This window comes from Callorhinus ursinus, unplaced genomic scaffold, assembly GCF_003265705.2.
Source record: "Callorhinus ursinus isolate GAN/ISIS: 27379988/994484 unplaced genomic scaffold, GSC_fseal_2.0 scaffold64, whole genome shotgun sequence".
In the NCBI taxonomy this organism is placed as follows: Eukaryota; Metazoa; Chordata; class Mammalia; order Carnivora; family Otariidae; genus Callorhinus; species Callorhinus ursinus.
In genome coordinates, this window is record NW_027397126.1 from 710656 (window position 1) to 727013 (window position 16358).

At 46.8% G+C, this 16358-nt stretch overlaps 1 protein-coding gene across 1 annotated transcript; it reads left to right on the forward strand.

Annotated features, from left to right (window-relative positions):
- Positions 1–2967: 2967 nt before the first annotated feature.
- Positions 2968–15115, forward strand: CD40LG (CD40 ligand). Its single transcript, XM_025861567.2, has 5 exons — positions 2968–3238; positions 5082–5213; positions 9339–9393; positions 11270–11332; positions 14033–15115. The coding sequence occupies exons 1-5, from the start codon at positions 3083–3085 to the stop codon at positions 14407–14409; spliced, it is 783 nt and encodes a 260-aa protein (XP_025717352.1). The 5' UTR covers positions 2968–3082; the 3' UTR covers positions 14410–15115.
- Positions 15116–16358: the final 1243 nt, after the last annotated feature.

Here is a 16358-nt window from a genome sequence, read left to right on the forward strand (position 1 = left end):
TTAAGCAGCTGAAGTTTTTGAAAGGGGGCCCAACACCAGGGCCAAGGCCACTCCTTCTTGGGGGAGAGACAGGTATGGTACATCCTGACACAAAGGACATTTGATCAAGAATCAGAAATCAGAAAATAGAGCCCAAGTTTGGAAGCTGGAAAGGTAGCCAACTGTTGTAGAGGACCAGGCAGAGGAAGGACGGAAGAAAGAGGAGGCTTCACGGACTGAAGTGCAAGCAGGTTATCCTGGAGCTAATCCCATTCCTGCTGAACATGCCAGGGCACTCGGTCCATCTGTTTGCCTGCGTCTGGTGCAGAATCTTAGGGGGTCAAGTCAGATTAGATAATATGGTCACTTATAAGACTTAGAATTAACATTCTTCTGGCAGTATGAAGGATGGATGGGGTAGGGCAGGAAGGGAAGCAAGGAGATAAATTCGGAGAGTACAGGTTAGTAATCTAGCAGAGAAGGGACGTAGGCCCAGACTCTGATGTTGGCACGAGAAAAGTGGTGGAGGTCAAGAAGCTTTGGGGAAGGGGCACCTGGGTGGCTCAGTCGTTGGGCGTCTGCCTTCAGCTCAGGTCATGATCCCGGGGCCCTGGGATGGAGCCCCGCGTCGGGCTCCCTGCTCTGCGGGAAGCCCGCTTCTCCCTCTCCCACTCCTCCTGCTTGTGTTCCCTCTCTCGCTGTCAAATAAATAAATAAAAAATCTCAAAAAAAAAAAAAATAGAAGCTTTGGGGAAGAAGAAGCCCCTGGGATTGGGGAGGAATCTGGGCAAGAGAGAGGGAAGAATCATGGACGGGTCCCAGGGCTCTGACCTGGTCAATTAGGTGGGTATAGTAGCACTGTACCCTGAGATAGGAAGAAGCTTGAGGGAGAACAGGTCTGGGCTGGAAGTGGAGTTAAGCGTAGGGCGTGCAAATGTGAGGTGGCTTTGGGATATCCAAGTGGACATATTCCGAGGTAGTTATAAATCTGAAGCTCAAGGTTGTAGTTATAGATTCGGGGTTTATCACAATGAAGGTGTTAGTGAAAACCATGACAGTGGATGGGAATCACCCAAGGAAAACGTGTAGAACGAGGAGCAGGGAGGGGAGAGGGGAGGGGAAGAGAGGAGAGAAGAATGAGAATGGGCTAATATCAAAGTTTTAAGGGGAACAAAGGAAAAGGGGAAACACACGAAGAAGCATTCTGAGAGGTAAGGGGGGAAAGCTTTCAGAAGGGTGACAACAGAATCGTAGGTTAACAGACTCATAGAAAGGTCTCTAAAAATGAACCCTAAAAAGTATTCAGCCCAAACTAGGGAGCTAATAATGGTGGGAGCAGTTTCAGGGGAATATTGGGGACGGAAGTGCGACTTCAGGAGGCTGAAGTTGAGGAAGTGGGAGGCAGGGAGATTGGACAACAACTCTTTCTGGAAGGTGGTCATGGGAACAAATCCTGACCTTGCCGGCATCTCTGTGGTGGGCCCTTCAGCGTCCCTTCCCTGCGCACTTGGCCGAGCTAATCTTGGCAAGGCCCTTGCAGTTCTGGCATTTTGTAACCCTATGAAACAGGCTTGGGGGAAGTCCTCGAGCCCATTTTGGCTCTCATGATCATTTTCCTTCAGTGGAACTCAGGTTACTTGTCTAAGAACTGAAGCCTCTGACCTGACTGATGAAAGTTTATCACGTGCATTGAAGCCACCTACTTGGCAGATGCAGTGAAAAGCTACACAGCTCTGGGCCCAAGGACAGGATGCAGGCGCGTGGGAGGGGAAGAGAGCAGGTGCTAACAATACAGATAGTGTGCCTACCGGAGCACTTTGTTACATTTCCTATTTGTCTCTCAAAACAATTTTATAGGAATCACCAAAGTGATCTTATCATGGTTTCTAGACCAGGTTGGGATGTGGGGTAGGGATTTCCACGGCTGCTTTTGTTTCGAAGGCAATCTGATAAGACGACACAAAAGCCATTGAGAAATGCATAATCCTACACATCTCAATGATTCAGTTCGTTGTCAAAACTTGGGGTGTTTTTGATGTTGTTACTGTTCTTTTGTTTTTTTACTAGTATGTAAGGAGGTGGCAATTATTTGGAAAAGTCATTATCTTTGGCTAAACAAATCCCCCAAATTCAGGATGAGTTGTCTGTTGCTTAACACGTCTCAAAGATCCTTCGTGCACATTTTTATTTGATCTTTGCAGCAGCCTATAGTGATTTGCCTGAGGTCCATAGCCATTTGTTGGTAGAACAAGAACTAGAATTCAGGTCTCTTAACTGGAGCCTGTTCTCTCTATTCCGAGCCATTACACCAGCATCAGGAATTATCTGACAGACTGGAATAGTGTAGACAAGCAATTTGGCCAAGTCAAGCGAGGATTCCGACTTTAACCTCGATCCCAGGGTTTTGGACCCATTTCCTTCAAGACCCTCCTTCTCTTGGCCCTTGAGAAATTTATGTTTCTTAAATTACCTGTCCAGCTAAAATTTTTTTTAAATAACTCTCAGCACTCCTTTTTGCTTCGTGCCATGTAGACTTGAAAAGCTGCTGGGATTTCACTGGGTTTGAAGATTAAAGAAGTCTTGAGAAGCAATTAGCTGGGGGTATACCTGTCATAAAAATCAGTCCAAACTTTTGTTGACATTCGTTCCTTTCCCCATATGCCAGGTTCCCGGTTTGTATTAGTAAGACTGAAATTGAAATAAGTCTGTTGCTGGTGGACACATTTGTCACTTTCCTTGAAACTGGTGAACCCAGAAAACTAGCGATAGGAAAATATCGCCATTCTCTGTTAAGAAGTCTATGACATTTCAAGGCAAGAATGAATGTATGGAAGAAGAGACTTGTTTCTTCTTTACTAACAAAAGGGAAAGCCTGGAAGTGAATGATATGGGTATAATTAAAAAAAAAAAAAAAACCTTTACGTAACTTTTTTTTTTTTTTTTGCTGGGAGAGAAGACTACGAAGCACATTTTCCAGGAAGTGTGGGCTGCAAAGATTGTGCGCTCTTAACTAATCCTGAGTAAGGTGGCCACTTTGACAGTGTTCTCATGCTGCCTCTGCCACCTTCTCGGTCTGAAGATAGCATTTCAACTCTAACACAGCATGATCGAAACATATAGCCAAACTGCTCCCCGATCCGTGGCCACCGGACCACCCGTCAGTATGAAAATTTTTATGTATTTACTTACTGTTTTTCTCATCACCCAGATGATTGGGTCAGCACTCTTTGCTGTGTATCTTCACAAAAGATTGGACAAGGTAAGCTGAACCAGGAGCCCTTGTTAACTCAAGTTGGGGGGTCCTCATTGATTTGCGGATTGATTGGTTTTAGGTCTATCCAGATGATGGACAGTGGTGGGAGTTCACATAGCTAAAATGGTCTCGTGGCATAATGCTTGTCATCTAGTTAGTAAGGTCTCCTGCTCTGGTCTTGGGTCGAGAGCTCGGGCTCTGGAGTCAGACTGCCTCGGTTCAAATCTTGACTCTGCCCCCTAATAGCTCTGCGATCCTGGGCAAGTTATTTTATATTTCTGTGCCTCAGCTTCCACATCTGAGAAACGGGGAAGATAATAGTACCCAGCTCGCAGATTAAATGAATTTAGCCTCGTAGCAAGATTAGAGCAGAGCCCCGCGCAAAGTGAGCACTAGGTGGGCATTAGCTGTAATTCTTTGCTAAAGTTTTGTTTAAGAAGTAAACTTTTCTGATGGAGACGCCTTTTTCTTTAATTGCTAACTAGAGAAGAAGAGTATGAATTTGATCTGAAACTTCCTAGTATTTCAGAGGAGCACGGACATGGATAAGTCCGGAATTTGCAGTCTTAGAGTAAAAGCGGCATTCTCTCTATAACTCTTCACTGATTGTAGTTGCAAGCTGCTCAGTTTCCCTCTGAGATGTTTTACATTCTCAAGTGGCTGGACTTACAGGAACAAAACTGTAGAGTAACTTAGGAGGTAGTTTTGCATCCTCAGGACAAAATAACTGTTGGGATTTATCCTGTTTCAGTGTGCTTACCCATTTCCACTGAGGGGCATTATTGGCCGTAACCGACAGAACGTCAGTCATATATGAAAAGGAGAAATTTGATGAATTATCTGGCTGTTCCTATAAGTCTGGATGTGGGGACTGTGGCTGTACAACCTCTGGAGACTGCATTTTCTCAGGGATGTTTGAATGTCCTCTATTGGGATCCCATCCTAGAATTAACGCCATGAAGTTTTTCATCAGGATAAGGAGGGGCAGTGACGGTTGGGGCAATTCACTGGGTTACTCTGATTTTAGTTGACTAAAGAGCAGGGTTCTGGGTCTGGTTGTTTGTTTGTGTTTGGCCTGGTGGGCTCTGTCAATCAAATGCCTGGACCTAAGCCTAGCCTCTATGGGGGGAAGCGGCGACCACATCTACCAAAGCATTGAGGTGTGTTCTTAATGACAGTGGAAGCCACTGGCTAAGTGGATCTTGTTTTAAAACAAGAAAATGGTCCAGAATCAGTTGATTATACAAGTGAATTCCATACATTTAATTATTCTGAGACATTGGAAAATAAAATCTCTCTCGTTAACTTTGGGAATGAAAGATGGCTTCCTTAAAAATGCAAATGTTTTCCACAAATACTAAAGTTAAAAAGAGAGAGATGTAATTAGAACTCAAGTTAATTGACATACATTGCAAATTAACTTCTTTTTATAAAGCACTGCAGCACCAACTAAAATGAAGTGGGCAAATGAGCTCAATGGAAAACGATTTTAGACGCTGGGTTCACAATTGACCCATCGTTACAGAGCAATGAGGAATATGATCATTCTCGAATATTGCTGGTATAATACATGGACAAAATGTATACTTTGTAATGAAATTTTATTAGAATAGCTGTGATTTCTACCTAGAGTTTCGGGTAATAGGACATTTTAATTGCTGGCTTTTGTCGATTTTTTTAATGGCTGATACCAAATAACAATAATCCGGTATAATAACTTTTATTCCCCATTTATATCTGCAAAATCCTCCTCCTGTTACTGATGCCATGGAAGTGATTGTAGGGGCAGACATCATTAGCTGCCTTCTCCAGAATTATGTTTCTCATGTCCATGTTATTTCACAAATAGATAGAAGATGAAAGGAATCTTTACGAAGATTTTGTGTTCATGAAAACGTTACAGAAATGCAACAAAGGAGAGGGGTCCTTGTCCTTACTGAACTGTGAGGAAATTAAAAGCCGATTTGAAGCCTTTCTCAAGGTAAGGAGCTCAGTTGTTGATTAAAGGGTCGTTGAAACGTTTTACTGCTTTTGCTAGGTCAGGAAATGAACGCTGACGATGGAGAAGTTTTGTAGACATAGGTACATATGTGCGTACACATATACATGGGTATATGTATCCAATAAAAACAAAGGAAAAATGAAGCCAAAATCCTATGTGAAAGGGAAAGGGAAATTGGAAGTGTGCACATTCATAGGAATGTTCTTGAGAGGAACAAAAGAGCCTCTTTTGGGGATACTACATGCAGCTGCCCCTGTGAACATTATGAAACACACCGAGTTTGGCCCTTGGCATTTCCCTATCTTTCCATCCAAACTTTGCTGCCTTGTCACTGCGGACCCATGGTCGGGTCCCCATTTCCCAGGGGAGCGAGAATCACTGGCCGGCCACAGGGTACGGGCCTGCCCTTACTGAGGGTAGTAGGGACTTCTGAAGGCTGGGGCTCTCACACACAAACGAACGCTTCTCTCGTGACAGAATTTCAGGTGCCATGAAAGCGAGATCTTTCCCTTTTATTGTGAGGAGAGCTGTGGGGAAAGGGGGATGGACTTTCTCGGTGCCGCTCAAACCAGACCCCACAGAACACCACTTGCTCATGAAGCCAGTCCACTGTAGGGCCGTCCAAGCCCTGAGGTGGACAGAGGCCCCAGCGAGGAGTCACTGCAGTCTCTGGGGCCTGGAATAGGTACTGCAAACAAGAAGTCTTAGAGTGTTTACTGAGGGCGCACTTAACAACATGAATTCCATCATCACAAACAAGGAGTCCAGAAGCTCTTTCTCCTGGAGCAGAACATCAGTCTTTCTGCTTGTTTCCCCTCTCAGAACACTGAGTAAAATACCCTTGGCCCTCAGCTCACTTTGGGGTCATGAATAGGAGGCGGGGGGGGGGGGCAGGTACTCTGGGTAAACCAACAGCAGTTAGTTCTCGCATATAAATAATGTATCATTTAACCTGGGAGTAAAGGGCTTAAGATCTTATTTCTGAGCTTATTCCTGTCCTCCAACGGTAAAGACGCTAACAGCCTAGTCCTGTGTCACCTACAGGAATCAGAGTGCAGCCCAAATCTGCTGCTGGCTTTTGCATTCTTTACACTCATCTAGGTTCTAGATGAAGACTCCTCTTCATTGGCCAAGCTTGGAAATGAGTTGAGCTTCTCTGGTTGTCCGAGGATTCTGGCCAGGACTCTAGGGTATTGGGAGGTGTTGCAAATTTAAATGGGAAGAAAGCCACTTCCAGAACTACAGTTATTAATCCAAATATTTATTGGATATTTAATGTCCTTGGCCATGCGACCTTGGGCAAATGACCTCACGTCCCCGGGCGGGCCTGTTTTCTCATCTATAAATGAGAGGGCTGAGGTTATCTGCCCTGACGCTGTGTGATTATATGATCAGCCTTGCAGCGAGAGTGCTGCTGGTTTTCCCCCTCCTCTCTCTTTCTTACTGAGAGTCTTACCGTTCAACGGCCAATTTCTAATGGCTTTATTTCAGGTCAGATACATAAAACTTCCCAAATCAGCTACCCAGGAGAGGAGCAAGGGAAACTGGCGGGCTTGGCCTCTCTGCTTATGCTTGCACGAAAAAAGTGACAGCTCCAAAGTTCCATATTCTAGAAAGGCAGACCTTCTCAGGCCTGTCAACCAGGGCTCCTGACGTAAGGCAGAGGAAGCCCCTCGCCTCTACTGCCACAGGAGCGGGATCCTAGTCCGTGCCACATGTCACATAGTCCTCCGGCTTCTCAGTCCTCCCCCGAAGACGGACCCGCTCTCCAATATCCATTCTGCCAAATTTCTCCTTCTAAACAATATTTTGGACGACTTTTTTTTTATTTTTTAATCCAGCCGGCCACCTGCAGAGTAACCCCAAATTGGATTTTCATCTTCTCAGTGAGTGTTAGCAGGGCTTTCTTTCTGGGCTTCACGGTCCGACTGGACCGGGACAACCAAAGGCTTGAATTCGGGGGTTCCAAATCATAGGACTTGAAGGGGTCTTAGAAGTCACCAGATCCAATGATCAACCCAGGGCTTCAGTCTTCTCCCCACAGCCCCTACCGAGTGGTCACCAAGCTCTGCTGGGACAGCTCTAGTGACGAGTAACTCATTAGCTCCTGAGGCAGGTAGCACCAAGCTGTCACTTTGAGGGGAAGATGGAATTTGGGGCTTATGCTCGGGTAAGTGCAGGCAGCGTCTTGAAGAGTGTAATGTCACGGGAAAATCACGCCACCCCGCTAGACTGGTCAGCTCCAGGGTCGTCTGCCCCCCTCCCCCAGGCCTGAGATGTCTTTGATGAGGGTCAAAGCATTTCCTTTTCAAGATAAAGGTCAACCTGTCCACACCTGCCACATAGACTTCCCAGTAAGAGAGAAATCACTAATCTGAGATTTTTCTGAAAGTCAACTTTGACAAGTCTTTCAGTTGAGGTGGGGAGTGAAGGAAGGGGGAAGAAAAGGGCTCTGGGGAGTGTGGTTGGGGGAAAGTTCACAGAAAGGCAAGGCTGGGCACATAAAAGACAAACTTTGCTGACTTCACGTTTTCATCTTGGCCAAACCCTGACACCAGTGCAACCACGTAGCCTAAAAGTACCTCCACCTCGATCATCACACTCCATTTTTGAGAAGACACTAAATACTCATTTGTTTACTGGCTGTCTCACAAACATTTTCCTGTCGCCGCACTTTCTCAGCTCAAGTGGAAACTTGAGGGCCTGTGGTCCCTGTGAGCTTTTCGAGGCGCAGGATCCCCAGTAGGGCTCTGTGACTTTCACCCTCACATCTGGCAACCGAGCTGAGCCTACCGGGGACGCTCCACAGTCCCGACACTAATTCCTTTTGGGGAAGGAAGGAAAGGAAAGGCCCTATAGAAAATGGAGTCCAGCAATGGGAAGGCGCGCAAGACTTTGATCATCAAAGGGGAAAATACTAGTGTGCTCGGCACTTGTATTTAGAGCCCAGAGTGACGGGGTGAGCTAAGCAAATAGCCAACTCCATATAGAGATACAGATACTGTTTTCTGAGGCAAAGAGAGTAATCTCCACGATGTGAACGTGATCTCAGAGTTTCTGCTCTTGGCTTCAGCCTCAGACTCTTGGGTGACCTCGTGCCAGCCTGCTAAGCCCTCGAGGCCTTGTATTCAGTATCTTTAAAATGGCAGCCGTAGCCCTGATTCCCTTCCTGCTTGTGTTGATGGCCATGCCCGTGAACTTCCCCAGTTGCTAAGTGAAAAGAAACCACTTAAGAAGTGTTGCATTTGGGGGCGCCTGGGTGGCTCAGTTGGTTAAGCGACTGCCTTCGGCTCAGGTCATGATCCTGGAGTCCCGGGATCGAGTCCCGCATCGGGTTCCCTGCTCAGCGGGGAGTCTGCTTCTCCCTCCGACCCTCTTCCCTCTCGTGCTGTCTATCTCTCATTCTCTCTCTCTCACAAATAAATAAATAAATAAATAAATAAAAAAAAGAAGTGTTGCATTTGCCTTTGAACACCAGCATCATTGGGAGATTACCTGGCTTTCCTATATGCTGATTATTCTAAATATATACAGGCCCCGCAAGGCGACCAACTGCAAGAGAATCTCCTCATCCCCTCGACAGGGACAAGACAATAAAAAATGCCTGAGGGTCTGTCTGTAGTCTGGAATTTCTTCCCAAGGTCAAACGTACTATTACCATTTCCTAAGAGATTTCAGACCAATTTTATTCTAATAGATACACGCCTTGCTTTATGTTTAATAATATTCTATATACCAGTTCCCAAGGTAGAAACGTCTCCCCATTCAGCATTATTTGTCAATACCCGTCAAAGGCGGGGAGGCTGGGGTCATAGGAAGGGTCAGCTTCACAGCCTCTGGTCTGGAGAGAGCACTGCAGTGGAGATAATAGGGCCCCGATCCTGCCTCCAGGCTCACCCCTGGGCTTTCTGGGCTGTCAGCTCATCTGTCAGAGCCACGGGCTCCCAATCGCTATGATGGAATTAATGACAGGCTCTAAGTCCATGTGATAATCCTCACCAGGAAGAGGCAATAGAGTCATGACAGATGCCAAATGAATGATACCTCTAAAACCCCACACCAGATTTCCTGTCAAAATGACCTTTTGCACTATTCTTATTTTAGGAGATAATGCTAAACAAAGAAGTGAAGAAAGAAGAAAGCGTTGCGATGCAAAAAGGTAGGTTGCTATTTATCCGTTTTTGTGAATACTTAAAACCTAAAAGGAAGTTTCAGGCTGATCACACTGAACAACCCAGTTGTTAGAATTAGGGAATTTTTAGCCCTGGAAATAAAACAGGACTACAACGGCCAAATGGACACCTTCTCTAACACCTGTGATTTGGAAAGGTTTTGTAGGTGCACATGTATGGGCAAGGCTGTGTTCTTTTGATGCTGACAATACCTAGGATGAAGAAATGCCACTGTTTTCAATATCTTCATCAAAGCAACCATACAGCCTGGTGCCACCCACAGAGGATAAGATGACAAGAAAGTCATCGCTGGCATTCATCGCTCAGTGATAATAGCTTTGGGTGGGGAACCACGGCCAGTGGGGTGTCTGCGATCAAGGAATGATTCTGTGTGACAACATTCCATTCTTTGCCCTGTTCTCCATGTCAGAACACCTCCAACATCTCAGGGTTGGAAGGGATCTTGACTGGGAGGAAGGGTTCTCAAACGCAGTGCCACCCACATAGCACGAATCTCTTTCACAACCATCTGGCCTCTGATCCAACACGCTAGGCACCTTCTAGCTCATTCATCATCCTGGTCCAACTTTGAATGGCTCTAGCAATTATAATAAGATTACTGTACTACTCAGAGAGAAGTCTTTCCTCCTCTGGAGTTGAAATTTGTTCCTATAATCTCCACTCACTAGACCCAGTTCTGCTCTTTGGGACCATACTAAGCAAAGTGGAATTCTTATAGACAGCAGCTGTCCAGATGTTGAAAACAGCAGTCGTGGCTCCCAAGCCTCTTCTTCTCCAGGCTAAACCTCCCCAGTGTCTTCCACTGTTCCTCCCATGACCCTTTCCGGGGCTTCTCCTCTCCCTGTTCCTCCTAGAATTTAGCACCCCAAACACAATAATAATGCTTGGAGTGAGCGAGCAGCTGAGCATGGGGGAGATGGAGTGTTGGCAGACCAGTGTTATTCACAACGTCAGTGAAAACGATGCTATCTATGGCTTATTAATACATACAAAGAAATATATCCATACAGAGATACAGATACTATTTGCTGAGGCAAAGAGAGTCCTCAGAGCTTGCGTTAACTGTTGCTCTGGATGCAATGGGCCATCTGATTTCCATGAAGTTTTCATCTTCTGAATGACTGTAAGATGTGTTGAGTGGTACCATGTTGTCTGTGAGTTACAGTGAAATTTGAGGAAATGGTGCACGTGGGTGTTGCCTAGCAGTCTTCAGGAAAAGGATCAACTTAACTGGTTATCTAGGTCATGCAATTTGATTCAATATTTATAGGGCACCTACGAAGTGTCTGACAGCAGGCTCATTCTTGGTAAAAAAAAAAAAAAAAAAAAAAAAGAAACTTCCACACAGTCTCCGCACATGGGACCTCGGCACATCTAATTAAAGAGCAAAGTTTTTACCTGAGAAACAACCCGAGCTAGGTACAATAGTTTGGCCAGTTGCTTGACCACGTCAGACACTGTTGGCATCATACCAGCTAAGTGTGCAGACACCACCTTGGGGCCCAGTGAGGTTCCCAATGGCCAGGAGCTGTTTCTAACAGCAAGATTCAAAATACATTTCACCAAGACCAGGAGTTTTAGCCTGCGTCAATCTAGCTGAAGTGGAGTCAGGTACTGAACGACCATTAGAAGAATGGGATCAATGCAAATAGCCAACTCAGTTGTTCAGATTCTAGAAACCTGCTTTCCCCTGTGACAGGGATTTCAGACCGTTGTACTCTTTCTTTTGTGTAACCTACTTACGCCCTGTCTCTATGACATAGCTATAGGACTAGACCGGATAGTTCTGTGGGCAGTATGGTATTGCTTTGGCCTGACAGTTGGCTTTTGGTTTCATTTCAGGTGATCAGGATCCTCAAATTGCAGCCCATGTCATAAGTGAGGCCAGTAGTAACACAGTGTCCGGTAAGTCCAAAGCCTCCGAGCCAGTCACCTGGGTGGGAAGGCTGAGATGCGCAAGCACGGCAGCCTAATGACCAGGCTCCTCTCTTCCTCTGGGGCCCAATTTACCAACCCATCCATACACCTCTCATATGCTCTCCTTTGTCTTCAAAGTGAGCTCAGATGCACAGATGGGACTTGAAGGGACAAAAGGAGGTGGGAAGCAATCCCGATGTTCTCATTATGTTCTTGCTCAATGGCCGATTCTAAATGATGAATTGCTGGGTAGAGGGACCATTATTCTGAGAACATAGAAGAGATGGCAGGTAGTGACCTCCTGGCTGGGAGCATCCCTCACGCTAACCCCTCTTCGCTGTGTGTAAATGGGCCTCAGGGGGTACTTCCTGCCATCTGTCAATCCCTGTATGATTAACCCCAGCCTCACGGGGGCCAACCTCAGGGAAATTAAAGGTAAAATCATTCTGCAAAGATCAATAGGTGCCAGGACGTTAGATTTTCCAATGAAGTAACAGCAGATGACATACTGTAATCTTTTCAACTCTGAAAAAGTTTATTTCCATATACGTTCTGCCATCATTCTAGCTCTTAGATCTTTTTTCCCAAACCTGTACCTTGAGAGAGCTGGTGCTGGAGAATTTGTCGCATCTGATAAATGGATGGAAACATGCCTGCGAGCACGAAACCCCCTCACTAGATAAATGCAGTCCGAGGGCATCAGAACAGTCTTGGAAAAATTTAGCACAGTTTTCCAGAAAGGAGTTCTAAACAGTGTGTGTGTGTGTGTGTGTGTGTGTGTGTGTGTGTGTGTGTGTGTGTGAAACACACATACAATGAGAGAGATAGAGACAGAGACAAAAAGAGAGAAGAGGAGATACCACCTCATCTCTGAGGTGGCTTGGGCTTCTCAGTGGGCGTAACATATACGCGGTTATCACAGATCATGATACGGAAGGAAGAGCACTGGATAGGAAGTTTTTGAACTGAGATTCTAGAACCGTGACTACCACTTGCTAGGTGACCTTGGGCAAGTCCCTTTACTGCCATGTTCCGCCTCACTTACTTCACAGGGTGACCCTCAGCGTCAAATCAGCTGATGTGGAAGAAGGTCATACTGTCATGTGCTAGACAAATGCAAGGTGCTGTTACTTAGCTTCCTTTACTGTAGTTTAGATGTCAGAAGAGTTGCAGAAAGCCCTTCATTAATACCAGTTATTTCCTACCATATTTAATAATCCTGCCAGGTAGCCATTCTCAGCAAATACACTTATGGGAGAACATCCCAGCTGTGGTGGCTTGTCCGGGGTGGCGGTCCACATGACACTTGCACACCCGGATTGCATGACCTCAACAGAGACACCACTTAGAAGAGTAGCTTCCCGCTGGTCTTTGCCCACCAGCGCAGAAATCCTTGCCCTTGGATAGATTTCGTGGCCTCAGATTCTGCCAAAGAGTCCAAGATTGATATGGTCCCAGCATATTTCGGTCCGCCCCACAGGAGGTCCGCAGGGGATCAGGTGTGAAGACAACAACATTCCTCACCGCCCCCCCAGTCCCAAACCCCCCACTCCTGCCTGGTCATGCTGCCACAAGCTTGACCTGCACCCCACGGCAAGGACAAAGACTAGGTAAGGATTTGCAGAGATAATCCTAGTGGACTAAAAGATAGAGAACCTGCCCTTGGCTTCTCAAATGGCCTGAAAGTGAAAACATCATAAGGAAGTGTCATTTCTGTAGTGGTCCGGAGGGCCAAGAAATGTCAGACATTTCAGGATGCCTTTCCTGTTACTAAAGGATGAATCTTAACAGCTTGAATCTCACACCCTGATAGATCGCCAAATAGGAATTTTTAAAAAGGGCTCAAGGAAGCAAATGATCGATACTTTCACTTCTCCCCAACCCCCACGCCCGGCAGTCTAGCTGGCTGTGGGAGCTGAGATTTGAAATCGGGTGCACACACTACTTTGAACCCACTCAACATCTCCGCCGAGAAAATGGCACACCGTTGGTGGGTACTCAGGTTTAGCCACAAGAACACAGGTACTTTCAAGTTGGTGGCGCCCACTACAATGGAAGATCAAAACACACAGTGAAATGACAGGTTCATTTTCATACTTCCTTGCCTAATTTTAGTCCTTGCTGTGGGAGGCAGGTCGGGTTTGCGACAGCATGCGCAAGTAGGAAGAAATGGGGTCTTTCCTTTTGTCAGCTGAGGCTGAGCTACATAGACCGGCAACTCTTTGACTTTGTAAAATCCAAGGAAGGTGAGATAGTAGTGTTCACATCAGCAAGGATTTTGTCTGAATGTCTTATAAGTGTGCATAGTTCAGGACATGGAATTTTGAAATCACTCACACTTGAAGTTCAAGGGCAAATTGGCTCTAAACGCTCTAAAGGAAGAAGGAAACTCACTGTGCCCGGTTGCTGTATTTAATCTTCAAAACAAGTCTCTGAGAGACTCTGTAATACTAGCCCCGTGTTACAGATGAGAAACTAAAAGCTCAGGGTGATTGAGGGTCTTGGCGCGAGCTTGACTAAAGTCTGGATTGGAACCCAGCTCCATCCGACTGTGAAGCCCCTGCCGATCGGTCAGCCCCCAGCTATCACGTGTATATGAAGCTGGTATCGAACATTAAACTCTGTGTTCTGGAGGAATGGGAGCCATGCATGCCTCACCTCACCACGAACTCCCCCTCTCCGTTACAGTTCTCCAGTGGGCCCCGAAAGGGTACTACACCATAAGCAGCAACCTGGTAACCCTCGAAAACGGGAAAGAGCTGGCCGTGAAAAGACAAGGACTCTATTACATCTATGCCCAAGTCACCTTCTGTTCCAATCGGGAAACTTCGAGTCAAGCTCCATTTATAGCTAGCCTCTGCCTGAATTCCCCGAGCGGATCCAAGAGAGTCTTACTCAGGGCTGCAAACACCCGCAGCTCCTCCAAACCTTGCGGGCAACAATCCATCCACTTGGGAGGAGTATTTGAATTGCATCCAGGTGCTTCGGTGTTCGTCAACGTGACTGATCCAAGCCAAGTGAGCCACGGGACGGGCTTCACGTCTTTTGGCTTACTCAAACTCTGAACAGTGGCACCTCACAGGCTGCGGCTGAGCTCATGCTGGTGGTCTTCGTAATACAGCAAAGCAGTTAAGACCACCCCCTGTTGAACTGCCTATTTATAACCCTAGGATCCTCCTCGTGGAGAACTATTTATTGTACACCCCCAGGCATGTAGGGCTGCGGGCATCCAGAGAGTCCCATGAAAAGACGAGACCATTATGCGCAGATGGAATTGTGAGTAAACGGCAGATCATTAGTCAAGTTTCGTTTCATTTCTTTGCATGCAGTGTCTTTCCATGGATAATGTATTTGATTTCCCAGCGAAGACGTGGAAGGGCAATGGGGAGCCTCAGCCCTGGGTCCCCGCGGCCCTGATGGAGGGGGCAGGCTCTAGAAAGTCTGATGCAGCGGAGAACTGAAAAACCCTGCCCCCACCAGCCACCCTGACTCTCATCCTCTCCCTCCTCCGCGCCCCCCCCCCCGCCCCCTAGACACACACAGTCAGGCTGTTGCTAATCGGTTATCTTATTTCAACCCTGTCGCGTCTCCAGCACTGTAGGCGGGAGGGGAGAGCAGAGGCAGAAGCTCTGAGGCTGCCCACTCCTCCTCCCGAAATGACTGTATTTAAAGGAAATCTCTCGTATCTACCTGCAGTCTCCCTTGTTTCCAGAGTGAACTTGTGATGATCTTGTTATTTATTTTTTGAATAATAAAGTGCCCTTAATGTTATTGTTGTCATCTAGCACCTAAAGCCCTTGGCCAGGTTGGTGGGGGGTGGAGGAGGAATTGTTGGGAAGGGTTCTTCCCAAACTGGGTGATGGGTTCATAAACTTGGTTCTCAAGCTTCTTGCACCACTAAATATCTTGGCGACCGCACCCTGCCTGGCTGTCTGCGATAGGCTTTGATGGATCGACGTGAAGCTCGCTCGGTGAAAAGCAATCTGGGTCTTTATTTCCAGCCTGCTCTGGAAAGGCTGCAGGGGATGAAAAAGAGACTTTTTGTTCTTGATTAATCACAGCTAAGCGAGGCTGGAGGGAGGATCTTTAATGAAAAGCAGTTGCTGATCTTTTTCGTACTGTCTAGGTGGTTCTACCTTGGGTGAGAGGCAATGGAGCTGGGACAAACTGGGGAGAAGTACTGGTCCCCCGTTCTGCCACCGAAGCCAACAGACCTATTCTTGGTCACCTTCAAGAAACCCAGAGTGGCTTGTTCATTTTTATTGGCAGAGTGCGTTGCTTAAAGCAAACACCTAGGTTCAAGCAGGAGAATATTACTGTAGGAATAGGAAAGGGGAAGGGGGGGGTCCACTCTGCCCACCAGCCCTGCTCTTTGGTCCTGTGGACCACACAGCCCCTCCTGGACTGAGTGACTTTGAAGACGTTCTAGCATGAATTGCTAACACAAGGCTGAAATCATGCTAGTTGAACTTGCTTGGCTGCATACCGTCTTCAACGAGAGAACTTTGGTATGAGCAGAGGTGACATTGCTCGATTCAGGGACTCATGGATATGTCCTCAGTGCTGTCTTGTCCTCTGGAGCAAAGATCCTTCTACAGCCTTGTCCTCTGCACGGGACACTTGAAGGAAGTGGGGCAGCGGCGTGGCAGCAAGGAGACATTGGTCATGAGATTCTCATAGGTATGGGGCTCCCTTAGGGAGGTCAGGACCCCAGGTCCAGCTGAGAAGAGGGCCTGGCCCCGTCCACAGAGAAGAGACAATCCACGGGTCATGATTTCCCCTCCCTCACGGTACCTGAGTGCCCACTTTGGGGGACAGCAGTACTTGCCCAGCTCGCCCAGGTGAGACATGCGGGCGGGGGTGGGAAGAAGCATTACCCGTTTAGTAAGGTTCTTGCGCAGGGAATCCATGTCCAGCCTGGACAAAACTTTTATAGTCTTTGTATACTCACATGCTCTGATTTAAACATTGCCCTTGCACTTCACCCTACCTTCTTCTTTGGACATCATATCTC

Bases quoted from the DNA above. Each gene is read 5' to 3' on its own strand.
- CD40LG (XM_025861567.2), top strand. From the start codon at position 3,083: ATGATCGAAACATATAGCCAAACTGCTCCCCGATCCGTGGCCACCGGA. The intron at 5,214-9,338 runs GTAAGGAGCTCA...TTCTTATTTTAG, and splicing joins GATTTGAAGCCTTTCTCAAG to GAGATAATGCTAAACAAAGA. The intron at 9,394-11,269 runs GTAGGTTGCTAT...GTTTCATTTCAG, and splicing joins AAGCGTTGCGATGCAAAAAG to GTGATCAGGATCCTCAAATT.